Raw genomic sequence first — 27,130 nt, forward strand, 5'->3', positions numbered from 1 at the left:
GCCTGGCCTGAACAAAATAAAATGAATGATTGATTTAATTGTTAATTTTAATCTAATTTTAAATTTTTTATTGTAAATATCAATTGGGTTTTTTTGGGGATACTTTATTTAATGTCCCTTTTAATATTTGTAATATGTGTTTTCTTTTATGTTGTATGCCCTGAGTCCTCAACCTCAACAGCTGTGTGACTAGGTTACGAACTGCGGCAATTCACTTGAACTGCAGCACAAGGGGTAAGACTCGCTTAGCCACAGAAAGGTGGGGCTCCATTGCGGTCGTATAATGAGGACTACATGTGGTTATTCCACTGGTCAGTTCCTTTAGCTCCTAATAAGTGCTGGGATGGAAAGAAAGTTCCCAACTAGGCCACAAAACTGCATTCAGTTTTGGTCGCCACAATGTGAAAAAGATGCGGAGACTCTGGAAAGAGTGCAGAGAAGAGCAACAAAGGTGATTAGGGGACTGGAGGCTAAAACATATGAAGAACGGTTGCTGGAATTGTATATGTCTATTTTAATGAAAAGAAGGGCTAGGGGAAATATGATAGCAGTGTTCCAATACCTCAGGGGTTGCTACTCTATCTAATTTCCTTTTTAACTTTTGTAATATGTGTTTTTTTTAAATGTTGTACGCCGCCCTGAGTCCTTTGGGAGAAGGGCGGCATATAAATCCAATAAACAAACAAACAAAGAAGAGGGAGTTAAACTATTCTCCAAAGTATCTGAGGAAAGGACAAGAAGCAATGGGTGGAAACTAATCAAGGAGAGAAGCAACTTAGAACTGCGGAAAAATTTCCTGACAGTTAGAACAAGTAACCAGTGAATCAATTTTCCTCCAGAAGTTGTGAGTGCTCCAATACTGGTTTTTTTTTAAAGAAGAGGTTGGATAACCATTTTGTCTGAAGTGGTATAGAGTTTCCTGCCTAAGCAGGGGGTTGGACTAGAAGACCTCCAAGGTCCCTTCCAACTCTCCTATTCCATTTGTTTTTTTCCTGCAATGGACACTCTCCCTCTTTTGAGCCTGCTTGCCAGCCATCACCCTTTGCAGGCTTCCTACGACCCAAAGTTTGTTTTTTTCCACAGCAGGTCTGGCGTCAAAAACCGGCCTCTTGCACGGCTTTTGTACGGCTGCAGCCAGCGTCAAGAGGCAGGGTGGAGGCCGAGGGCGCGACGTGGCAGGAACCGGCCCGTCTTCAGGTGAGCGAAGGCTGTCTAATCCTCGCCGCTTCCAGATCTGGCGGCGCGGCTCCCTCTGGCGGCGCGTCCGAGAACTGCTACCCGGGGAACCCAGATTGACAGACTCCGACGGGGAAGTGTGGCCAGATCCGGCCCGCAAAGCTGCGGACCGCCTCTAGATGGCAGCAAAACCCTGCAGTGAACTCATCTGAGCTCCCTGAAGTAAGCAGATCGGCGCCCCGCCTCTGCTCTCCCTGCGGGATTCAAGGAACCACATGCCCAGATCTGAAGGGCGCTGGAGGAATCGTCACGCCGCTCTACTTCGGGCATGGAGCCAGCGTTCACACGATCCGCGAAGGGGGCTGGTTGTCCCCGTGCAAACCCGAACAGCCAAGCAACCCCGGAGGCGCAAAGGCAAGCGGGCGAGGGCCAGGGGGTGGAAGGGGACGTTTAACCGGGACGAGCCCCGGCAAGGCAAGAAGAATCGGAGCGGCGGATGGCGAGAAACGGGGCTCGATCTTGCACGGGAAAGGGATCCACTGGGATCAACCGAGGAAATTGGCGCGAGGTAGTTAGGACCACCTTCCCCCGAAGTTTCTTCACAATCCGGAAGTGAGGCTTCACAGGGCGCCTGTGGCTTTCCGACGCGCGAGAGGGTTAAGAGGATAAGCCGGGAATCTCTTCCGACCACTCTGATCCTCTCGCCCAGGGCGGAGGGGTGGAGCGATCACGTTAAAGGGATCGCTTCGGGGTGAGAAAGAATCCGGGGACCCCCGCCGCGAGCAAGCGACAGTCAGGTGCATCTCGATACAGCAGAGAGCTTCCAACCCTACCCCCACCCCCCGGTTGGATTTTACTACCTGTTGCAATTGCGCACGTGTTTTAAGGTGCGTGTCCAAAGATTTTAGTCGGGTGGGGTCGGCGGAGGAGGCACGTTTTGCAAACGGAAGAATCGGTGGAGCAGAGGGTTGGTTTGGGGCATTGAATGACCCGAGTAAGGATCTGATAATCCGGCCAGGTCAAAGATTACAAAGAAGTAATCTTTGTGTCTATGGAGATTCTCAGGCATCCAGGCCATGGTTGCCCCAAAGTGGCTTTTTTTTCTTCAAAACACAACTGGACTTCCTTGTTTTTTTTCTCTGAAGACCTTTCACTTCTCATCAGCACTTAGCAGTACTTTTACAGCCCCTCTGTAAGCGGTTTACAGAGTCAGCACATTGCCCTCAAACAATTTGAGTCCTCATTTTACCCACCTTGGGAGATGGAAAGCTGAGTCAATGTTGAGTCGCTGAGATTTGAACTGCTGAACTGCAGCTAGCAGTCCGCTGAAGTAGCCTGCAGTACTGCCCTCTAACCACTGCGCCACCTCAGCTCTTGATTAACCTTTTTAATTAACCCGTTTCTATCATCTGGATGGGGGAGAAGTAGTGCAAAGCGTCTAACTCTTCCCTGGGGAGAAGGTGGAAAGGCCAAAAGCTCATCCAAGGAGAAGCCCCTCCCTGTGCTTCCCCTTGGGAGGTGGAGCTTCTGAGCCAGGTGTGCTCTAATCTCCTGCCCTTTGCTCTGGGTGGAAGGGCCGAAGGCCAAGAGGAAAGTAAGGAGGAAGGAGTTGCAGTGGATGAGAAATACCCCCCCCCCCCATTTCTCCAGGAAATGGCTCCCCCCTTTGCCAAACTGGGAGTAATAGGAAGGGAGTTTCAATGGCAAAGGGCTTCCTCCTCCTTCGGCCTTTCTTGGTCTGCTCAAGTTTGCTGTAAATCTGTTTTGCAAACCGCACACCAAAGCAACTGAGTGGAGTTTGTGGCATCTCTGTGGCCAAGGCTGGATTGGAAAGGGGACATGGCTAGGCTAAAGGGACCAGAAGCATGACTCAGCAGCTGGTTCTTCGTGTTCCTGAATCGGGGCAGGGCTGAGAACAGAAAGGCTGTATTCTTAAGGATAGAAGTACGTACCTGTCAGGTGGCTCTAGCGGTTTATTCCAGGCCAATTGGAAACCGGATGGGTGACCTGTTGATTTGGAAGGTTCTGGGGGTTTGGTCTGCAAAGATGTATTGGTTGGGTGGCACCAGCCCTGATGTGACTGGAAGGCTTTCTGGTATTTTAATGCACTTGATTGTGTAAGCTATGCCATATTTGTGGGGAAATGTGCCTGATTCATTTTTAAACTGGTCTCTTTAAAATAAGACAGCGTCATGCTCCTCTCCTTTTTTCTGTCTCTGTATCTCTCTCTGTCTATGTCTCACTCACTCTCTCTTTCTCTTTGTCTCTGTCTCTCTCACACACATACACAACACATTCACTTTTTATCCTTATCAGTTTTGTAAACATTGGAAGAAAGTTCCATATGGGATGTGTCCATGCATGTAAGCAAACTGACCCTAGATAATTCCTTCCCTCTATTGATCTTTTCCTTTAAGCCTCTTATAAACGCATCACCATCTGCCTCCTTTCTTGGTGATCCAAGCGGGACTTCCTTGTTGTGCCCTCCAAAGAAAATGAAAGTGTCAGGGAAGAGGAACAAAGATGATTAGGGAACTGGAGGCTAAAACATATGAACAACAGTTGCAGGAACTGGATATGTCTACTTGAATGAAAAGGACTAGGGGAGACACGATAGCAGTCTTCCAATATCTCGGGTTGCCACAAAGAAGAGGGAGTCAAACTATTCTCCAAGGCACCTGAGGGCAGGACAAGAAGCAACGGGTGGAAACTAATCAAGGAGAGAAGCAACCTAGCTTTTAAGAAGAGACGGGACAATCATTTGAAATGGCATAGGGTCTCCTGCTTGAGCAAAGGACTGGAGTAGAAGATCTCCAAGGTCTCTTCCAGCTCTGTTCTGTTTGATTGATTGATTGATTGATTACACTTGAATTCTGAGCCAGGGACTCATCTGAAAACAGCCGGATCTTCCTTTGAAGTTTATATGTCCTACTTGCCTGACCCAAACAGTGTTTCTTGGCAAGGGAAAGGGATGAAAGCTTGTGTATTTTTGCACTGTGTTTCCCACCCTGTGTAATTACTACATCTATAAGTTCTGGAACAAAATCACAGCATAGAATATCCCTTATGACTTTTAAAGCATGTTTTTATTCTTTTTTTCTCTTCACCAGTCAGGCACAATTACTTCGAGCTTTTGGAGGGTGAGGTGGGGGTGGGAAATCCCGACTTTTGTTTTTCCAGAAGATTATTTTGCTTGCTTGCTGTTTTCTCCAAACTTTCCTCTTGTCCAAAATTTCTGGTTTGGGTTTTGTGAAGATCCACATTTGGAGAATCAATTTTGTAATATAAGGTGGGGAGATTTGCAGTAGGAATCTGTGGTGTCCCGTTTTTTTTTTCTTGGTTCATCTTGTGGACCTGCAGAGATCTGTTGATCTGTGTCCTTAGGGTCACCTGAGTGATGCAAATGATTCCTGTAGTACCATGTTTTCCCGAAAATAAGACAGGTCTTATTTTCTTTTGACCCCTGAAATAAGCACTTGGCCTCATTTTCAGGGAGGTCTTATTATTCTTGAGGTGCAGGAGGCGGCGAGCGTGGTCACCTCATGGCTGCTGCTGTGTTGCAATATTTTCGGGGAGGGCTTATTTTTGGAGGAGGGCTTATTTTAGCGCATGCGCTCCAAAGCCCAATTGGGCTTATCATGCAGGGAGGTCTTATTTTCAGGGAAACAGGGTAGTCTGCAATTTTTTTTTCCTTTGACAATCCATTCCTATTCCCACACCATTCCAAAGGTGTCCATCCCAAATTGTATACAATACAATACAATACAATACAATACAATAGCAGAGTTGGAAGGGACCTTGGAGGTCTTCTAGCCTAGTCAGGAAACCCTATACCATTTCATACAAATGGCTATCCAACATCTTCTTAAAGACTTCCAGTGTTGGGGCATTCACAACTTCTGGAGGCAAGCTGTTCCACTGATTAATTGTTCTAACTGTCAGAAAGTTTCTCCTTAGTTCTAAGTTGCTTCTCTCCTTGATTAGTTTCCACCCATTGCTTCTTGTTCTACCTTCAGGTACCTTGGAAAATAGTTGGACTCTCTCTTTTTTGTGGCAACCTCTGAGATATTGGAACACTTCTATCATGTCTCCCCTAGTCCTTCTTTTCATTAAACTAGACACACCCAGTTCCTGGAATCGTTCTTCATATGTTTTAGTCTCCAGTCCCCTAATCATCTGTAGAGATGCTCAGTCATTCAGGTCAAGGTTGCCCCAAAGGTGCTTTTTCGGAAGGCAACTGGACTTTCTGTTTTTTCCCCTTCTAAGACGTTTCATTTTTCATCGATGCTTCTTCAGCTCTGACAGGATGGTGGGGAATGGAAGGATTTATAACCATGATGGCTAACTTTTGTGTTGCTGAGAGCTGAAAGCATGCATGCACCCATACTCCAATGCGTTTGTGACCACTCCCATGTGCCCCAACCCCCATGCATACATGTGACCCCCTTGTACACCCCCCACACAGGTGTGTGTGACCCCACATGTGCCTCGCCCTCATGCATGTGCACATGACCCCCCCATGCCCCCCACATACATGCATGTCTCCTGCATGCGCCCCTCCACCTATGATGCGTGGGAGAGACCCAAAAACCAATTGACCGGCAGGAGGTGTGCGCACATGTGTGGTGGAGCTGATCTGGGGTGACGGCTCGCTTGCTCATAGAGAAGGCTGTGCGTGCCACAGGTTCGCTATCAGGGATTTATAATGACTTGGCTGCCTGCAAGGAATATACCATATTTTTCAGAGTATAAGACGCACCATGATTTTGAAGAGGCAAATAAAAAAGAAAGTTTTTGCACTGTGCAGGCCTCCCAAACCCTCTGCACGCTTCATTTTTTTGTGAAAAACGGGGCATGCAGAGAGTTTGAGAGGCCTGCAAAGTGCTCCCGGGGCTTGGGGGGGGGGGCGGGGAAATGAGCAAAAAATGGCCTGTTTTTCGTGAAAACTGGCTAGCTTTTTGCCAAAAGCAGGGTATGCATAGTCTTTAGGAAGCTTGCAGAGTGCTCCTGGGGGCTGGGGGGGGGAGAAAAGAGCAAAAACCAGCCCATTTTTTGCTTATTTTTGCCCTCCCCAGCCCCCAAGAGCACTTTGCAGGCCTCCCAAGCCCTCTGCATGTCCATTTTGTGAAGGGGGTGAGGTTTGGGGAAGCCAAAAAATGCTGTATTCAGTGTATAAAACTCACCCAGATTTTCTCCCTCTTTTTTGGGGGGGAGGGGGGAAAGGTACATCTTATACTCCCCAAAATACGGTAAATCCTTCCTTTCCCCCACCATCCAGTCAGAGCTGAAGAAGCTCCTTGGATGAGAAGTGAAATGTCTTCAAAGAAAAAACAAGGAAGTCTGGTTGCCTCATGAAAAGGCCCTTTTTTGACTGGGTCCATGGAAGCCTGAGAAAAATTCGAAATAAAAGGTTCTTTTCTGTTCCACTTCCAGTGCTTCTGAAATCATGGAGAGCCCCAACAACTTCTGCCGTCTTTGTGGCAGCGTGCTGCGTGGGAATCATCGGCGGTGGCTATTCAGCCGGAGCAGTTCCAGCTCGCGCCCCGACCTGCTGGTGATACTCTCCTATGTTCTCGACCGAGAGCTTCCCCAGCGTGGAGATGGGCGCGGAGAATTCCTGTGTGGGAAATGTGCCCACACCTTGGCGCGGGTATATAATTTTGACACGGTCATCGCCCGGATTCAAGCACTCTCCATTGAGAGCCTCCAGCGCCTGCTTTTGGAGAAAGACCAGTTGGTCCGCTCGCTGCGCCACATCTACATGCGGCGGTTTCCAGATAATGAGGCCTCTGTGTCCTACACGGGCCAAGAGATCTCAGCCAGCATCGCGGATTTGCCACATGTGCAGTACCAGCGCCTCCTGCAGGATGATATGGCCCTCTCCGAATATGAGTGCTGGGCTGACGCCCCCGACAGCAGCCAGCCGGGCACCCCGTGTCGGAACCGCCAATGTCGCAGCTGCCACGGGCTGAGGGTGGACGACAATACTTATGAGTGGGTGTGCCGGACACCGAGACGGCTGGGGTCCCCTGTCTTCCCCCTCTGCCGGGACAAGTCGCAGAGCATGCCTACCGTGTGCTGCACGAGCTCCCAGGCCTCTCTGCGGTCCCAGAGCTTGGGGGATGTCGAGTCGTGTTCCATGCTATCGTTGGACACTTTGCCAGAATCGGAACTAGCATGGGAGGCGCTGAAAAACCTAAAGGACATTAGAAGGAAGCCGCTAAAGGTCCCATCTGGAAGTAAAATCCCCGTCTTGGTGGGCAACTGGCAGAGGGCCACTCCCCGGAGAGAGAGACCCTTCGAAAAAGAATTATTTGAGGACCTAATGGTTGAGTTTCTGCCTTTTGACCCAAAGGTAAGAGGTACGAAAAAGTAAGCTAGGGTCTACTGAGTTCAGGCATAGAGGGACCGTATTTTTCGGATTATAAGAGTATAAGATGCACCCTGATTTTGAAGAGGTAAATTTAGAAAAAAAAGTTTATACACTCTGCAGGCCTCCCCAAAAGGGCCCGTTTTTCACAAAAATGGCCCCGTTTTTGTTTTTTTTTGTCAAAAAAGGGCATGCATAGCCTTTAGGAGGCTTGCAGAGTAATCCTGCGGGTGGCGGGGGGGGGGGAACGGGCCATTTTTCACTTATTTTTGCCTTCCCCAGCCTCCAAGAGCACTCTGAAAGCCTCCTGAAGGCTATGCATGGCCATTTTTGCAAAGGGTGTAGGGTTTTGGGAGGCAAAAAACGCTGTATTCAGTGTATAAAATGCACCCAGATTTTCACCCTCTTTTTTTGAGAAAAATATGTTAATCATGACTTCCCTCCAGATGTTGTGGGTGCTTCGTCACTGGAGGTTTTAAGAAGAGATTGGGCAGCATTTATCTGAAATGGTATAAGGTCTGTTTGAGCAGGGAATTGGACTAGAAGACTTCTAAGGTCTCTTCCAACTCCATTGTTCTGCTATTCTGTCTTTCCCAAAGCTCCAGGTGCAGCTGTCTCAGCGGTCTCAGCACCAGCAGCACCAAAGATCTTTTGATAACATTGAGGAACGTCTTGAAACAGCCAAGAAGGAGTTGAAGAGATTTCGGGAGAAACAAGGAGAGGCACACAACCAGGTAAAACCAGTAAGTCTTCTATGTTTCTTTTGTTAATGTTGAATGAATGTTGAATGTTGATTTTATTTATATGCCGCCCTTTTCCCCCCGAAGGGGACTCAGGGCGGCTCACAACTCAACCCGGGAAGGAGGGGATACAGACAAATTAAAAACGACACAAAACAATTCATGGTTTAAAACACACAGCAGTCATACCATTCGAGACGGGGGCAACGGTTCTTTAGCCCCAGGCCTGTCGGAACAGCCAGGTTTTAAGGGCTTTGTGGAAGGCCTGGAGGGTGGTGAGGGTTCGAATCTCCACGGGGAGTTCATTCCAGAGGGTCGGAGCAGCCACAGAGAAGGCTCCCCTCCGGGTAGTCGCCAGTCGACACTGGCCGGCGGATAGAATTCGGAGGAGACCTAATGTGTGGGATCTAATCGGTCGAGTGGAGGTAATTGGCAGCAGGCGGTCTCTCAAGTACCCAGGTCCAATACCATGAAGGGCTTTATAAGTGACGACTAACGCCTTGAAGCGTATCCGGAGACCAATAGGCAGCCAGTGCAGCTCGCAGAGGATAGGTGTTAGGTGGGTGAACCGAGGTGCACCCACGATCGCTCGCGCGGCTGCATTCTGGACAAGCTGGAGTCGCCGAATGCTCTTCAAGGGCTGCCCCATGTAGAGCACGTTGCAGTAGTTAAGCAGTGCCTCCCAAGCAACTGGTGCCACTCCAAGAGCAGAGGAATTGACCCCCAACTCCTGGATTCCTCTCCCCCTTTGGCTCGGAACATCCCCATTTGTTTGTTCCAGGAGCAAATCACCATATTTTCTGGAGTATAAGACACAGAAAGATTTTGAAGAGGTAAATTTAAAAAAAAAGTTTTTGCACTCTGCAACTCTGCAGGCCTCCCAAACCCACCGCACACCTCATTTTTTGTGAAAAACGGGGCATGCAGAGAGTTTGAGAGGCCTGTAAAGTGTTCCTGGGGGCTGGGGGGGGGGAGGCAGAAATGAGCAAAAAACGGCCTGTTTTTCGCGAAACAGGCCCTGATTTTGCAAAAAATCAGGGCGTGCATAGACTTTTGGGAGGCTTGTAGAATGCTCCTAGGGGCTGGGGTGGAACAAAAATGAGTAATAAATGGCCCATTTTTTGCTCATTTCTGCCCTCCCCAGTCCCCAAGTCCCCAAGAGCAGGCCTCCCAAATCCTCTGCATGTCCATTTTGTGAAGCGGGTGGGGTTTCGGGAGGCCAAAAATGCTGTATTCAGTGTATAAAACTCACCCAGATTTTCTCCCTCTTTGGGGTGGGGAAAAAGGTGCGTCTTATACTCTGAAAAATATGGTAGTCTTACACCCAATAAACTGGGCTGGTGGAGGTTGAGAGAGAACTAGTCCAACCTCTCTGCTTAAGGGGGCGTATATATCTGTGTAACCTCATTCTGCCCACTGTAACATCTCCTTTTTGCCCTGTTCCATGTGTGTTTGGCTAAAAAGCTAGGCTTTCCTATCAGTCATGTCCGACTCTTAAGGCACAGTGCTCATCTCCATTTCTTGGCCAAGGGAGCCAGCGTTGTCTGAAGTCAATTTCTGTGGTCATGTGGCCAGCATGGCTGTACACCAAAGGCACATAGAACACTGTTGCCTTACCACTGAAGTGGTATCTATTAATCTACTTGCATTTGCCTGCTTTCAAACTGCTAGAAATGCAGGAGCTGAGGCAAGAACGGGTGCTCACCCCATTGCGTGGAGCTTGGGGTTTCAAACCCAATTGACTAAGTCAGAATTAAAGTGACAGAGGAGGGAAAACACTGTGTTTAACCAATGCCTGGTTTGTTCCTTTCTCTGTCAGTGATGCTAAAGAGAGTAAACTGATTGCGATGGGCTTAAATGAAAGAAGAAGTAGGTAGAGGAGCATAAGCCAGGATCCTAGGTTCAGATGTGAGGATGTTGTGATTAAAGCAAGAGAAGATTATAGTAAACCAATGACTGCTTCGTTGCCTATAATAAAACACAGCTTTCTTCTTGGGATGAGTTGATGCATTAAACTCAGCCAGAAAGAAGTAAGCAGAATTAGAGTTTAAATTAGCTGAGATCCATGTTGGTTTGTCCAGTTCAGGGATTGAAAACCAACTTGAGATACTTAGGCGTTTCATTAAAATCTGACAGTGTCCTTAGATGTTATTTCTTACTGAATCTGCTCAAACTTCGAAGCCTTCATAATGTTTCTGAACATTTATATTTCTTTGATCCCTTTTTTAGGATTCTTTTTTCTTATTTTTTTTCACAGAGGTTTTTCTATATTATAAACCACTAGTGTACATCTTGTTATTGTTAAAGTTGCTTGTTCTAACTTAACTGTAAAAAAAGCTTAAAAGTGTATTTTTTTTTAATGCAAGATTTTTAAAATTCCGTATCTAATTGTTCTACCTCTTACTTTGTTTTGCCTCTGGGTTTACAGCTGAAATCAGACAATACTAGTAATCCTCGACACAACCGATCAAAGTTACAACGGCACTGAAAAAAAAGACTTATGACCATTTCCCACACTTACGACCATTGCAGTATCCTTATGGCCTTATGGAATTTTGTGGTCAAAATTCAGCCGGTTGGCAACTGGTTCATACTTAATGACGGTTTCAGTGTCCTGGAGTCATGGGATCCCCTTTTGTGACCTTATGACAAGCAAAGTCGATGGGGAAGCCAGTTCACGTAACTGGCTGTAATTGTGAACTGGTCATTTGTCACTTTTTTTTTTTTTAACAGAACTTTTTTTTTTTTTCTTTAAAAAAAAAACACAAATATGTCATCATTTGTCAATCATTAAAACATTGAAGTACAATTTTTTTTGTGTGTGTACCCCTCCCTCCCTCCACCCCCCCACCCCCCCTCCTCCTTCCCCCCCCCCCGACTTCCCAGAACCCGTACACGGTATAGAATTTTAACTAACACAGTCTAAAATCTATTGAGAAAAAAGAAATAAAGAAATTAATGACATTCTAGATTGACCTTAGCTTCTTCTTACTGAACTAACTTTAAACAATTTAAATCATTTCTGATCTTAAGCATAGGCTAACTGGAATTTCTTAGTCCCGTATTTATTTTGTATATAGTCGATCCATTTTTTCCAGTCTCGTTTATATCTCTCATTTGAATGATCTTTGAGATATGCCGATATTTTAGCCATTTCAGCTAAGTTTGTTACTTTCAATGTCTATTCTTGAATTGTAGGCAAGTCTTCCTTCTTCCAATATTGCGCCACCAACAGTCTTGCTGCAGTTATCAGGTGCAGAGTCAAATTGGTCTCTACCACTGTAAAGTCAGTACATATACCTAGTAAAAATAACTGAGGACTAAACTTTATCCTTCTTTTAAAAACATTTTGCATGACCCACCATATTTTTATCCAAAATGCTTTAACCTTTTGGCAGGTCCACCATATATGATAATATGTAGCATCGAGAGAACCACATCTCCAACATTTAGGCTGTACATTCGGATACATAGAAGCCAACTTTTAAGGATCTAAATGCCATCTATAGAACATCTTGTAAAAATTTTCTCTCAGATTTTGAGCTTGTGTAAATTTCACATTTCTTACCCAGATTCTTTCCCATGTATCCAACATTATTGGTTCCTCAATATTTTGAGCCCATTTTATCATACAATCTTTAACTAATTCTGTTTCCGAATCCATCTGTATCAATACATTATATATCCTCTTTATATGCATTAAGCTTTGATCTCTTATTTGTTTAAACAAATTATCCTCAACTTGAATAAAACCAATTTTTTGATCTATTTTCCACCTAGCCTGTAATTGCCCATACTGGAACCATGTTTGAACTACCTTCTCCTCTTTTAATACCTCTAAAGATTTTAATTGTAATACCCCCCTTTCCGAGGTAAGAAGCTGTCTGTAGGTAATTCTGTCCTGTTTTTGTGCTGTATTCATATTTTCAATTGCGTGTCTAGGAATTGCCCACATGGGTATCTTGTCATTTAATTTATATTGATATTTCTTCCAGACCCGCAATAAAGCATTTCTTAAGATATGACTTTTAAAGTTCTTATCCAATTTTTTGTTGAATAACAGGTAAGCATGCCAACCAAATACCAGATCGTGTCCCTCAATGTTCAATATTCTATCATTGGTTAAGTGAATCCAGTCACTAATTACAGATAATACCACTGCATCATAATATATTTTTAAATTAGGTAGTTTCAATCCTCCTCTCTCACGTACATCTTGCATTATTTTCATCTTTACCCTCGGCTTCTTTCCTGCCCACACAAATTTGTTGATACCCTTCTGCCATTCTAAAAGGTTCGCATCTTTTTTAAGTATAGGTAACATTTGGAAGAGAAATAAAAATTTTGGTAAAATGTTCATTTTCACTGCCGCTATCCTACCCAGCAAAGATAAGTGCAATTTCTCCCATTTTTTCATCTCTGTCTGTATGCTATGCCAAAGTGGTTCATAATTATGCTTATATAATTTCCCATTTGAAGTTAAAATGTTAACTCCAAGATATTTAACTTTTTTAACTACCTCACATCCTAGCATCACTCCTAATTCTTCCTTTTGTTTAATATTCATATTTATAGCTAATATTTTGGTTTTTCCTAAGTTTATTTTAAAGCCCGACACTTGACCATATTGATTAATCATATTCATTAAAACCATACTAGATTCCTGCGGTTGTTCCAATATTATGACCAAATCATCCGCAAAAGCGCGGACTCTATATTCTTGCTGCCTAATCTTGATCCCTTTTAAACCATCCAAGCCCCGTATTTTATTCAACAATACTTCCAAAGTTATAATAAACAATAATGGGGACAAAGGACAGCCCTGTCTTGTACCTTTTCCAATTTGAAAAGAGTCTGTTAGACTTCCATTGACTATAATTTGTGCTGTTTGCTGTTGGTATATTGCTTTAATTGACTGTAGAAAATTATCTCCTATCTGCATTTTTTGCAGTATCTTCAACAGAAATTGCCAGTTAACTCGATCAAAGGCCTTCTCAGCATCCAAAAATATAAACGCAGCAGGGATCTGGTTGTTCTTTCCCAAATATTCTAATGCATTAATAATTAATCTAACATTACTTTTCATCTGTCTCCCTTGTATAAAACCTGTTTGGTCCGTGTGTATCAATTGTTGAATGACCAACATTAACCTATTTGCTAATATTTTAGTAAAAATTTTATAATCTACATTCAGTAATGAAATAGGTCTATAATTTTTGGGTTGAGTAGTATCTTGTTCTTCTTTGGGTATCAAAGATATAAACGCTGTCTTCCAAGATGGAGGGACTTTACCTTCCGTTTGAATCATATTAAATAATTCTCTAAGAGGTTCTACCATTTCTAACTGTAAGTTTTTATAGTAAACCGCTGTCAAGCCATCTGTACCTGGTGCTTTCCCTAACTTTAATTGCTTAATTACCTACAGGATTTCCCCCGAGGTTATTGGTTGATTCAATTTTTGCCTGTGTTCTTCTCTAACTGAAGGTATTTTCTCTTTGTCTAAATATTTGTCTATGTCTAAACCATTAATTTTATCCCCTTTATACAGTTCTGTAAAAAATTCCCAGAAAGCCTTTTGAATCTCTTCCTGTTGAAACACCTCCTTCCCTCTGTAAAACAGTTTAGATATATTTCGAGTTTTCCTTTTTTTCCTAATCTGATAAGCTAACCATCTGCCAGGTTTGTTTGCATTACAAAAAGTATTGTGTTTTGCATATAATAGATTAGTAGCCACCTGGTCAGAGATCAACATGTCAAATTGAGATTTTAATATGTTAATAGCTTCCTTAACCTTTGTATCGTCTGGGTTCCTTGTTAACTCCAGCTCTTTTCTCTTAATTTCCTCTTCCAGTTCTGTTCGTTTTAACCCTTGCTTATTTCTATGTGTTTTATTTATATTCATCAAAACTCCTCTCATATACGCTTTGCTTGCGTCCCATACAAATTCCATAGATGTACCCTTATTCATATTCAAAACAAAATATTCAGATAATAATTTTTTACAATCATTAATATACTTTTCATATCTAAATAAGTTTTCATTCAATCTCCAAGACCTTCTTGCCTGCACTACCCTTCCCAACTCCATCCAAACTGGATTATGGTCAGAAAGGACCCTAACTGCAATCTTTGTTTTCTTGACCCTAGAAAGCAAATCGTTAGTGGTTAGGATAAAATCAATCCTTGAAAGGGATTGATGCCTGTCCGAGAAGAAAGTGAAGTCATATTCCTCTGCATTTCTTTCTCGCCAAATATCTCTCAATTCAAAATCATCCATAATGTCAAAGAAAGATTTGGGTAACTTAGCTCGCATCTTGGTATTTAGGCGGGAAATCTTCTTATCTCTCTTAGTGTCTATCACTCCATTCCAGTCACCCAATAGTATACAGGAACTATAGTCCCACTGTACTAATTTAGCATGAAGATTTCTATAGAATCTATCTTGCTGTTGATTGGGAGCATAAATTCCCAAAAGTAATGTCTTTTTCCCTTCTAAGATTAAGTCTAAAGCAATATATCTTCCGAAGGGGTCTGCTTCTATTAATTCAGCTTTCATATCTTTTCTTAAGTATACAACTATACCATTCTTCTTTTCCATAGCAGAAGCTGCAAAATGTTGACCAAGTTTTGAATTGATCAAATATTTTTGATCAGTTGACTTGATATGAGTTTCTTGCAAACAAATTACATCGTTCTTAAACTGTTTGAGATAATGAAATATTTTCTTCCTCTTCTGTGGAGAGTTCAGTCCATTGACATTCCATGTTAAAATCTTAGTTGTCATTTTTGGTTGGTTGAAGCATTTTTAGAGCTTCCTGCACGGCCTGTTTAACCTTAGGTCTAGCTCCTCCCATTGCTTCCAGATTTGTTGTTGTAGATCCTTGATCGATGGCCGATGATTGTTGATGCTGTTGCTTTTTAGCTTGTTTCTCCATACGTCTAGTAGTCATGCGGCTAGGTCTTGGTTCCATAGCACCTTGCACTTCTAGAGAAGAAAGATGCTCCATCTTGTCTGATGGTTGTGTAGTTTGCTGTCTATCCTGTCTTTCTTGTGGTCTTTCTCTGGGTCCAGATGGTGCAGGGTGTCCGGCCTTCAATATATTATAATAAAAATCTCGGGCTTTCCATACAGAGTTGAGGCGGTACCTTTGCTTATCAAATGTAAATATGATGCCAAATGGTGCATCCCATCTATACTGTATCTGTATTTGTCACTTTTTTTCAGTGCTGTTGTAACTTCAATATGTTGGTAAATAAACGGTTGTAAGTCAAGGACTACCTGTACTTTCAGACATGCAAGTTTCTGTTACTATAAAAGGTAAAGGTTCCCCTCACACATATGTGCTAGTCATTCCCGACTCTAGGGGGCAGTGCTCATCTCCATTTCAAAGCCAAAGAGCCAGCGCTGTCCGAAGACATCTTCGTGGTCATGTGGCCGGCATGACTAAACGCCGAAGGCACATGGAGCACTGTTACCTTCCCACCACTATTTTTCTACTTGCATTTTTTACATGCTTTTAAACTGCTAGGTTGGCAGAAGCTGGGACAAGTAACAGGAGCTCATTCCGTTTCGCTGCGCTAGGGATTCGAACCCCTGAACTGCCGACCTTTCTGATCGACAAGCTCAGCCTCTTAGCCCCTGAGCCTCCCTATAATTTTGCACTAAATATAGAGCAAATAATTCTGACTATGCTTCCTATCTGGGCTACCTGGCAAAACTGGAATACTTCCCCCCCCCTTCTCTCTGTGACACAGGAAGCTGGCTTTCCACCTGAGAAGGCCACGATTGACCAGGAGCAACTGATCCGTCAAATGACCAAGTGTCTGCAAAGCAAGGAGGAGGTATTACAGGTGAGCCCAGCAAGAGAGATCACTGCAGGTGATCCGATGACTGCCTCACCTGTCTCATTTTCTGGAACTGGGTGAAGGATATCATAAGGCATGGCAAACATTTTTCGGCACCGAGTGCCAAAAAGGTGGGGCAGAAACGTTGCGCATGCACACGCCCGTCAGGGCCGTGCTCCAGAAAACATCCAGGTTCTAGCGTGTATGCATGCCAAATGATTAGCTGGCTGGCGTGCATGCGCAGGCCAGTTTTGGGGCACTGCAGTGCGCGCAAAGGAATCGTGCTCCGGAAAAGCCAAACTTCCAGGCTCTGGCGTGTATGCGTACCCAAACAACAAGCTTCCCAGTGCGTATGCGCACACCTGTTTTCGGCACTGCCATGCACGCCAAGGACAGTTGATCGTCAGGCATGCATGTGTGCCAGAAACCCAGAAGACAAACAGGCAAGGCTGTGTGTTCTGGGTGACATGGCTTCGTGTGCCACTTTCAGCATGTGTGCCATAGGTTTGATTCATTAACTATATTAATCAAGACTCTATTGTTTGTATGCATTTATGTTTGCTTGTGTTGTATTTCATAGGGAAAATACTGAAAAAGCAGTTAACACAGTAGTTTATGGGCTCAAGAGTTCTTGGAAATGCAAAGATAATATACAAAATTATCTCTGTTATTTTACAGTGTGAGATGGGCAGGATGTAAATTTAATAAACAAACAAATATCCCAAATATAATGAAAAAGTAGAGATGAAAACGAGGAACTAAGGAAGAATTTGGTCCATTCAGAAAGGAACTCTCTGATCCTTTGGTCTTAATTTTCTTCTCTAGGACTGTCTGGACACCTTGCTGTCACTCGGATCTCCTGAGGTGAACGCCCCCAAGTTGGAAACCCTGGTCAAGCTCATGGCCCTGCATCTGAAAGATAGAGACCAAGCATTAGAGGTAAACCATAAAGAGTAAATCCCAGCGGTGCTTTTTCAAGAGGCAACTGGACTTTCTGTTTCTTTCTTTGAGGATGTTTCACCCCTCACTCAAGAAGCTTCTTCAATTCTGACTGGATGGTGGGGAATGGAAGGGTTTATACTCCTTGCAGACAGCTGGTCATTTGGATCTATTTAGAGAGTCATTGAGGCCACTTGGAGGTTTAGTTGTAAATTGGAGATAGGTGATATCCTATCTATCTAGCTATCTTATTTCTGTCTACATCTATATAGCTATATAGCTATAAATATCTAATCTATATCTACATGTATCTAATCATTATATCTATCTATCTATCTATCTATCTATCTATCTATCTATCTATCTATCTATCTCTTATTATCGATCTTATATATAATATCTTATTATCGATCTTATATATCTATAGCTACTTAATCTATATCTGCATATTTAATCTCTCTCTCTCTCTCTCTTATGTATCTATCTACCTCTATCTATCTATCTTATATCTACATCTATAGCTATAGCTATATCTATCTAATCTATATCTACATATCTAATATCTCTCTCTCTCTCTCTCTCTCTCTCTCTCTCTTTCTCTTTCTCTCTCATGTATCTATCTATCATCAATCAAAAATACTAATTCTCTTTTTTTGCTTTGATCGCCACAGAAGACTCAATCCGACAATTTCTTGGCCCTGGAGTGTGTTCATCGCCAGTTAAGAGACCTTCAGGAAGCATTGAAAGATAAAGATGTTGATTTGGCACGACTCCACACCATCCTCGGCGCAGAAGCCGAGATCATGAATGTATGAATGGGCAGATCTGGGGTCAAGTCAGGAGAGATCCGCTAATGCAGACCATGTCATGAAGGATTGTTTGACTTGGTGCAGCATGATGGGAGAAGTCATTGTAGCCCTGGCTTTCTTTTTAGTAGTTTTTCTCATGTTTCTTGATGTGTGAGGTTTTGGGAAGAGTGTGACAACTTTAAGCATTAGAAGCATGATAGCTCATGTGGTTAGGATCCTGGGCTGACGATTGTCAGGCTTTCGTTTGAGACCTAGTTGCCGCCCTGTGGCAGAGTGAGCTCCCGTCACTTGCTCCAGCTCCTGTCGACCCAGCAGTTTGAAAGCGGGCAACTGCGAGTAGATAGATGGGTACCACTTTGATGGAAAAGTTAATGGGAATGCGAAAGGAGCCCCCACCTATGCATCCCTCAGGCAACGGTGATGTCACCAGTTGATCTTTTCACCACTGAAGTGCTTCGGGGCTTCCGACATGGAAGTCTAGTATAACCAAATAGGATTTAACACTATTGCATTTTCCTTCTTTTGAAGGTTTTTGCCTATAAAGAGGCAGTGACTGATTGTTCCATGCCAGACATACTTGTTTATTTGTTTATATGTTATTTATACATTTATATGTTTTTAATAACATTTACATCTTTTATTTCCTTTTTTTTAAAGTGTGCATTCTTGCTGTATGAATTGAGGTAGTCCTCAACTTATAGCAGTCGCTTAGTGACCATTAAAGTCATAACTGACCTCCCCAAAATTCCAATGTCCGGCCCCTTTCCCCATGGTCATATGACCTCATGTCAGGCGCTTAGCAACTGGCCCACATTTCCAGCCATTTACAACAACTCTTAAGTTCCCATGATCATATTTATGATGGGTTTTTTTGAAAACTAGCATGGTTCACAGGAAAGGGTTCGCTTTATGGCCCCGGCGCTCACTTTGCAGTGGTTGCTTAACGACCATGCTGGTTTTTTTTGTGTGTGTGTGTCTTTTAATGACCCCATAATCCCTTACATTGGGGTGGAGTCACGGTAACTGAATGAAGCAGAGTGTTTACTGGCCAGATGCCTTTCCTGTTGCAAATGCAGAGTTGGCAGCATATAATTACTCATTGGGCCCAGAGAGAGAAATATCTGCTTCTACCTAGGATCGAACTCACAGTCTCCTGATTGTGTGAGTTCGTTCCACCTCTAGGCCACTGCACCACTCCATGCTGTTTGTTTAATGACCACTGCAAAAAAAGTTTGTATAAAGTTAGGTCGGTCATGTTGGCGACCTGCTTTGTGACTCTCATGACATGAGACCATCATGGGCAGAGTCCATTAGAGTCCTAAATCAAAGACTAGCCATCATGTCAATTTTTCCAAGGTTGTAGGAATGATCCTTGGTGTAAAAAAGTCTCTAATGAATATCGAGAGGGAGGCTTGGGACAGGCGCGAATCTGCATTTGTTGGTTTGTCTGGAGGCTTTTGACCTTCTCTGGTCCTCCTTCTCCTTCCCTTCCCTCAATATCCCAGGCTGTGGGGGAGTTCTTGAACCAGAAGGAGCGGGAAACCCGTCGCTTGGAGTCTGTCTGTGCCTCAACTAAACTGCATATCCAAACCTTGGTCTTCACTTTGAAGGAGAAGGAAACCTTGATGAAAGCACTCCAGGAAGCTTTGACCAGTAGCACCAAGGATGTGGAGGTATCTCTCCCTCTACCAAATCCAGATTTTAGTTATTGATATGTTGTACAGGTGGTCTTCGAGTTACAACTGTTCATTTAGTGACCATTCAAAGTTACAGCAGCATTGAAAAAAGGCACGTTATGACTGTTTTTCATGCTTATGACCATTGTAACATCCCCGTGGTCAGGTGATCAAAATTGAGACACTTGGCAGCTTCTGTTAGGGTTACGGCGGATGCCCTAATTAAATCATGAGCCTCAAGCCAAACTTCAAAAGAAATCCAGTTATTTATTAGGAGCTTCATGTCGGCACGTTCCAAGTGAAGCCAACCTTGACCCTATGTAATTACGGCGCTTAATCCTGGGAGGCAGCCTTGAGGAAGATATGTCTGAAATGTGCTTCTGCTTTGGCTTCTGTGTTGCTTCATCCCCCTTGCCTATGGCAACTCGAGAGCAGGCCAGGGATGCTTTGTGAGTTGACAACTGACTCATATTTATGATGGTTGCAGTGTCCCGGGTTCCCCTTTTGCGGCCTTCTGACAAGCAAAGTCAATGGGGAAGCCAGATTCACTTAACAACCAGGTTACTAACTTCCTATTACTAATTTAACAAAAGTAGCGATTCACTTAACAACTCTGGCAAGAAAGGCACTAAAATAAGGATGAAACTCTCTTAACAACTGTCTCACTTAGCAATGGAAATGTTGGGCTCAATTGTGGTCGCAGGTCGAGGCCTACCTGTTTTTGTACCCCGCCTAACGGGGCTCATCCACTTATTTTTCTACACAACCATAATCTTCTTAGGTAGGTTGGATGAAAAGAGTGTTCCATGCAGCTTCCATGATTGAAAGATGGTTAGAACCTGGGTCTCTCTTCTCTTGGCCCAGAGTACTTCAGAGATGTTTATGTCCTGGCCTCCTTGCTTCTAATCCGGCACCTTCCCCAATACCCTACCTGCACCTCCAAACATTTTTAGAAAATGGCCCTTTCCAGATTGGACAACTCTGAAATATCCTATTTTGGTCAGTACGATGTAAAAAAGATGTTGAGATTCTGGAAAGAGTGCAGTGAAGTGCAACAAAGATGATTAGGGGACTGGAGGCGAAAACATATAAAGAACAGTTACAGGAACTGGGTATGTTTACTTTAATGAAAAGAAGGACGAGGGGAGACATGATAGCAGTATTCAAATATCTCAGGGGATGCCGCAAAGAAGAGGGAGTCAAACTATTCTCCAAGGCACCTGAGGGCAGGACAAGAAGCAATGGGTGGAAACTAATCAAGGAGAGAAGCAACTTAGAACTGAGGAGAAATTTCCTGACAGAACAATTAATCAGTGAAACAACTTGCCTCCAGAAATTGTGAATGCTCCAAAACTGGACATTTTTAAGAAGAGATTGAACAACCATTTGTCTGAAATGGTGTAGGATTTCCTGTCTAAGCAGGGAGTTGGACTAGAAGACCTCCAAGGTCCTTTCCAACTCTGTTATTCTATTCTATTCTATTCTATCACCTCTCTGTTCAGTCACAGATGCCAGTACAGTAATTTCCTTCCTAGTTGGACTAGAAGACCTCCAACTCTGTTATTCTATTCTTCTTCCACCTCTCTATCTCGGCTCTAGGCTCTTGCAAATTCCCTCAGTAGCTCCGACTTGTCTCCAGCGTTGCTCCAGCAGATCCAGGAGAAGGAAGATTTGCTGGCCCAGTCCTTGGCTGAGCAAGCACGGCTCCAGGCTGACTGGCAGAGGCGGCTGCAGGTAGTAGAAGATGCAGCCAGTGCCCGAGAACGCAAACTCCAGGTAATGATAGGTGCAACTGTGGGCATCACGAGGTTCAGGAACCCTAAAAAAAGGTTGATCTTTCTCTTCAATCTTGTCTTTGATCTTGTTACGGTATGTGGGAAATACTTTGGTGGGCTTTGGAAAACAGACTCTGCCAAGGGAATAGTCAGAGAAGAGACAGCATCGCTGACAGCTGGATAGTGAGCGGGGCAAGAGGTTCAGAAGAAACCTTCCTTGGGGTGAAATCTTCCCAGTTCGGCCAAACAAATAGGAACAATTGTCCCTGGTTCTGCGGAACCGGTAGTAAAAAAAAAGCTTCTGACGATCACGTGACTCATAGCTGATCCATGGGAAGCTTCCCCCCCACCCCTGCTTTTTAAAGCATTTTTTTTCCTACTGGTTCAGGCGAACAGGCAGGAAAAAATGCTTTAAAAAGTGAAAAGAGCTTTTGACAATCACGCGCATCAGCTGTGAGTCACACGATTGTTAGAAGCTCTTTTTTCCACTTTTTAAATAATTTTTTCCTGCCGATTCTCCTGACCCAGCAGAAAAAATGCTTTAAAAAGTGAAAAAAGAGCTTTTGACAATTGCGCAGATCAGCTGTGAGCCGCATGATCGTTAGAAGCTTTTTTCCACTTTTTAAATCATTTTTTCCTGCCCATTCTCCTGAACCAACAGAAAAAAATGCTTTAAAAGGTGAAAAAAAATTGCCCACCCAGTCGGTTCTACCACAAAACCGCGGACGACAAAATCGCGGTCGACGAAAGCGCGTATGTGACGTCATCACAGCGCGACGAAAAAGATCGAAAAATGTAAAAATAAAGCTAAAACCTTCCCCTAACCCCCCCAAACCTAACCCTAAACCTAACCCTTAACCTAACCCTAAACCTAACCCTAAACCTAACCCTTAACGTAACGAAAAACCTAACGCTAACCCTTAACCTAACGCTAAACGTAACGCTAACGCTCTAACCCTAACCCTTAACCTAACCCTAACCCTTAACCTAACCCTTACCTTTATGTGAATCGGCTTGCTGTAATTTAATTTTTATTTCAATTTTTCGATCTTTTTCGTCACGTTGTGATGACGTCACATACGCGATTTCGTCGACCGCGCTTTTGTGGAACGCGATTTTGACGGGTCACGACCCAGTCACATGACACCCACACACACACACTAAGCCACTTCCACAGAACTGATGGGCAAAAAAATTAATTTCACCACTGCTCCCTAGTTTCTGAAGATGTAAAGAAGATGGAAGGGGGAGAGAAGAAGAATATACTTTCAGACTTCCAAGATTGATGTGAACCTCATGGGATAAACCAGATGAGCTAAATCTACCTCAGGCCTGTCAAATTGGCGGCCTATGGGCTGGATAAGTCATGCACAGGCCACGCCCATCCCAGCTCCGCAAAGGCAAAAAAATGTTGCGATATGTCATGATCCGGCTTCTGACGCGATTGAATTTAACATCCGTGATCTACTTTATGTGTAAAACTGCAGTGCAGATCATCCTCAACTTATAGCAATTCAGTTAGTGACTGTTCGAAGTTACAATGTCACTGAAAAAAGTGACATGACCATTTTTTCCCCACACTTATGACCGTTGCAGGATCCTCATGATCATGTAATCAAAATTCAGATATTTATGATGGTTGCACTTCCCAGAATCATAGGATTACCTTTTGACAGGCAAAGTCAATGGGGGAGCCAGTTTAACTTAACAGCCGTGTTACTAATTTAACAACTTCAGTGATTCACTTAACAAATGTGGCAAGGAAAGTCATAAAGGGGGGCAAATTTCTCACTTAGCAACATAAATGTTGGGCTCAACTGTGATCGTAAGTCAAGGACTACCTGTACTTGTACTTGTACAGTCACTGTAACTATCGGCCAGCACAACTTAATATGTTTTTTGATTGTACTTCTTCTCTGTGGAAGTAAACAGCTTCTGCTTCTCTATTGCCTATTTAGGAACAGCTATATCAACAATCCCAGGATGCCAAAGAGCGAAGCCAGGATATCGCACAACTCCGCAGGCTGCTGGCCCAAGCTGAAGACAAACTAAGCCAAGCAGCTGTTCTCCTACGGGAACAGTGCACAAAATTGGCTGACCTCCAAGAGATGGAGTACCTAAAGACACATGTGCTGGAGGTGATCGAAATTATCAAGGCCTTTGCCCTAGATTTGGGAAACAATTGAATGACTGGAAGAGGATTCTCAGATTTGGGGTCAGAAACTGTAACTCAATGTTACAGGTAGTCCTCAACTGAACAATCACAATTGTTGGCAACAGCTTCTGCTGCCAAACAAAGCGGTCGTTAAGTGAGTAACTCCCAATTGAACAATCTTTCCCCCACCCCCACCGTGATTTGCAAATCACAGCAAATTTACTAGTCTAAGAGAATTTGGCCTTTCCCATTGATTTGACTTGTTGAGAAGCTCACAATTGATGATCACGTGGCCCAGGACACTTTAGCCATTGTAACTATGTGGTTACTAAGGCCCCACGCTTTGAGCACTTGACTTTGGGGATGCTGCCACTGTTGTAAGGATGAGGACCAGTTGTACCTTTTTCCAATGCTGTTGTAACTTTCAACAGTTGGTAAATGAATGGTTGTAAGTTAAGGACTACCTGTATTGTCAAATTCGATTTCATTGAGGGTTGCATCAGGGTTGTGTTTGACCTCAGGGGAACCAGGTGGGCGTGGCTGGGGTGGGCATGGCCAGCTCAACATCGAAGCTCTATTTTTGGCTGCGACGGCCTCCTGCAACCCTATGCCAGTGAAAACAGAGCTCGGGGGCTGCATGCGCCCCCCCCACTCCATTTTTACTGTCAGAGGGCTGCAGGAGGCAGTCACGGCCAAAAGTGGAGCCTGGGAGGGCCATACACAGCCCTCCCAAGCTCCATTTTCCCTGGCAGAGGCACTGCGGGCAGTCCTTCATTGCCTGCAGGGCAGCCCCGCCCCGTGGGCCAGATCTAAGCACCCTGCAGGCTGGATCCATCCTGCGGGCCTTGAGTTTATCTGGACAGTACTTTAGTCGCTAAGCGGCCAGTTTAAGTTGAGGATTACCTGTGTCCAGCAACTTCTCTTTAAACAGGATTAATCACCAGCAGTGTTTTCTCCAAAGTGGTGCCTTTTCGGTTTAACATTTATACTGGTTTATAAGAAAAAATAAGATACACATGCAAAGGTAAATAGGAAAACGGTGGGGACGAAGAGGGGGGAAGAGAAGTGAGGAAGGATAAGAAAAAAGAAAAAGAAACATTGACTTCCGACTCTCTCTGTTGCAATAAAATAAGGCATTAACATCAAATCACAACTTTTTGTTTTTTCATAATAATATGAACAAGCCATTTCTATAAAGATCTATCAGTCTAATTGGTAAAATCCCAAATCATAATGTCATTCTTTTCCACTCCAAGCACAAAGTTCAGAAATGGTTTCCATGTGGAGTAAAGTGGTGCCTTTTCATCAGGCAGGATTTACTCAGGGAAGTCTACAGGTCTCAAAAATAATCAAGATAGCAGCCACGCAATCCCACGTTAAAAAAAAAAAGGAGGGAGCTTGGATGGCAAGGCTACAGCTGCCATCTTGACTTCTTTGACCTTCTGCCCCTTCCCAAATATCCCTGGATTTACTCCTCCTATTTGCTCAGGTTCAACTTCACCTTCCTCTTCTATTTTTGGCAGGAAGCTTTGCGAGAAGGAGAGGAGAAGGACCGGCTCCTTCAACGCTTACAGGCCCACTTGGCCACAGCAAGAAAGCACATTCCAGAGGAACAAAGTAAGTCCCTGGAACAAGGCTGAGAATGTGGCAATGGCAACCAGGGCCAGCCCACTGCCAACTCCTGAAAGAGGCAAAGAAAACACTTGAGGATGGGAACTGGGCCTCAATACAGAGTTTGAGTGGGAGAGCAGCTTTCACCAGACTAGAGATGCTGGGCACATACAGTTATGTCCTCAATTTGGGTTTGGCTTGGTGGATGAACTCTTAAGAGGGAGGGGAGAGGAGGGGAAGGGAAGGAAATAGCAATAGCAACAGCAATAGCACTTCGACTTACATACCCCTTCAAAGCCCTCTCTAAGTGGTTTAAAGAGTCAGCCTATTGCCCTCAACAATCTGGGTCCTCATTTTACCCACCTTGGAAGAATGGAAGTCTGAGTCAACCTTGAGCCTGGTGAGATTCGAACTGCCAAACTACTGGCAGTCAGCAGTCAGTAGAGTTAGCCTGCAATACTGCATTCTAACCACTGTGCCACCACAGGAAAAGGAAAGAGAAAAATAAGGAAAAGGAAAGAAGGAAGGAGAGAGGGATAAAACCCTTTTTATTTCGTTTTCCTCTCCCACAAAGTCCCGGCCAACAGTCTTTCAAGAGATTTCACAACTACAGACCTTTATCAGGCTTGGAGAGCTGCCAGGCCGATATCTTCCAAACGCCACTCACGTGCAGAATGCTTGGCAAGAAGTCAGGAACAGATCTTCACCCTAATGAATTGAACTAATTGTCTCCTGCAAGCTCCTCTCCCCTTTCGCTCCTCTTTATTCCCTATGGGAGGGGCCATTCACCCTCCACCTGTGCCTTTACTCCCAAGTTGGCTCTTGTTCCTTAGCTGTTCCCTTCTCCTGGCAGCTGTGCACATGCGCACATCGGGAACAGGCTCCAGCTGTTCTTCTGCCCCACTGATATCCAACTCCAAAGGCAGCTGATAACTGTCAGATGGCCCTGGCCCCATCCCTCCCTCTGACACAGAGCCCTCATCAGAGCCTTCTCCAGACTCCAGGACTGGCCCATGCTCCTCCTCAACTTCCTCACTGTCTGTATGTACTGCCAGATCTGCTGGCCACTGGTAGGCCACAACACTTCTCTTCAGAGCGTTCCTTCCTAGGCTTCTTCCGAGGTTGGTAAAATGAGGACCCAGATTGTTGGGGGCAATAGGCTGACTCTGTAAACCGCTTAGAGAGGGCGGTAAAGCACTATGAAGTGGTATATAAGTCTAAGTGCTTTTGCTATTAAACAACAACAAATCTCACGACACCTGCAACACTTAATGATTCGGACAGGGAGTCCTCAAAAAGCAATAAGAATGTTATTTCCCCCCCACCTCATTTTCAGGCCAGGTCCTGCTTCCTCCCACTTGAACCTGATTTCCAAGACCCAAAGAACCAAGAGATGCCAAAGAACGAGAACCGGCCAATGGAGAAAAGGAAATGAATGAGCAGAGGTTGATTGAATGTGGGAAGGTGTTTTGATTTTCATTGTTTGGGGAGGGAAGGGATGTGTTGCTGGCTGAACATCGTCGATGGAGCTGCATCCCCCTGTAGTGTGGAGAGCTCTTCTCAAAAGATTTTGCAAGCTGGAAGCTGCTGTTTTAGAAATTCACTGCCTGAAATAAATTAAAATGACAATACAAAGCCGCCTCTGATGTTTCTGTGGTTCCTTTGGGGTTTTTTTTAGGAGAGGGTGACCTATTTTAGATCAGACCAGAACCAAAACACGATGAGCAGATTTAAAATCAGAACTTTTACCCTTCTTTGGGCCCGCTGCATTTTCTGGAATTCTGCAGCTTTCACAATGGCTTGCTAACCCAGAATTAAGAAAACAGGTCTTTTTTTAAAAAAAAACAACCAAAGCTATAGTTAGTCCTTGACTTACAACAGTTCATTTAGACTCATGCCCGTTTTCACAGGTTGCCGCATCCCTCTAGAGATGTTTTTCATTTATTTGAAAAGGGCCAAGGTGGCGCAGTGGTTAAATGCAGCACTGCAGGCTACTGCTAGATCAGCAGGTCAGCGGTTCAAATCTCACCGGCT

The 27,130-nt window shown here is 44.2% G+C and overlaps 1 protein-coding gene across 2 annotated transcripts; it reads left to right on the forward strand.

The window, feature by feature from the left end:
- The first annotated feature begins 1,706 nt into the window (after positions 1-1,706).
- On the forward strand, positions 1,707-26,731 carry LOC106553100 (uncharacterized). 2 transcript variants are annotated; one of them, XM_087708445.1, is made up of 11 exons: positions 1,707-2,063; positions 6,610-7,531; positions 8,146-8,289; positions 16,042-16,137; positions 16,957-17,070; positions 17,742-17,879; positions 19,385-19,552; positions 21,155-21,331; positions 23,289-23,468; positions 25,009-25,102; positions 26,433-26,731. In XM_087708445.1, exons 2-11 carry the CDS (start codon positions 6,623-6,625, stop codon positions 26,456-26,458), a joined length of 2,046 nt encoding a protein of 681 aa, XP_087564571.1. In that variant the 5' UTR covers positions 1,707-2,063; positions 6,610-6,622; the 3' UTR covers positions 26,459-26,731. The 2 variants fall into 2 exon arrangements, with proteins under 2 accessions (XP_087564571.1, XP_087564572.1); XM_087708446.1 differs by having other exon boundaries at positions 8,146-8,280.
- Positions 26,732-27,130: the final 399 nt, after the last annotated feature.

This window comes from Thamnophis sirtalis, unplaced genomic scaffold, assembly GCF_051295495.1.
Source record: "Thamnophis sirtalis isolate CommonGarterSnake01/CBP01778 unplaced genomic scaffold, rThaSir2_p1.2 scaffold_3, whole genome shotgun sequence".
NCBI lineage: Eukaryota > Metazoa > Chordata > Lepidosauria > Squamata > Natricidae > Thamnophis > Thamnophis sirtalis.

Bases quoted from the DNA above. Each gene is read 5' to 3' on its own strand.
- LOC106553100 (XM_087708445.1), top strand. From the start codon at position 6,623: ATGGAGAGCCCCAACAACTTCTGCCGTCTTTGTGGCAGCGTGCTGCGT. The intron at 17,071-17,741 runs GTAAACCATAAA...TGATCGCCACAG, and splicing joins ATAGAGACCAAGCATTAGAG to AAGACTCAATCCGACAATTT. The intron at 23,469-25,008 runs GTGATCGAAATT...TATTTTTGGCAG, and splicing joins TAAAGACACATGTGCTGGAG to GAAGCTTTGCGAGAAGGAGA.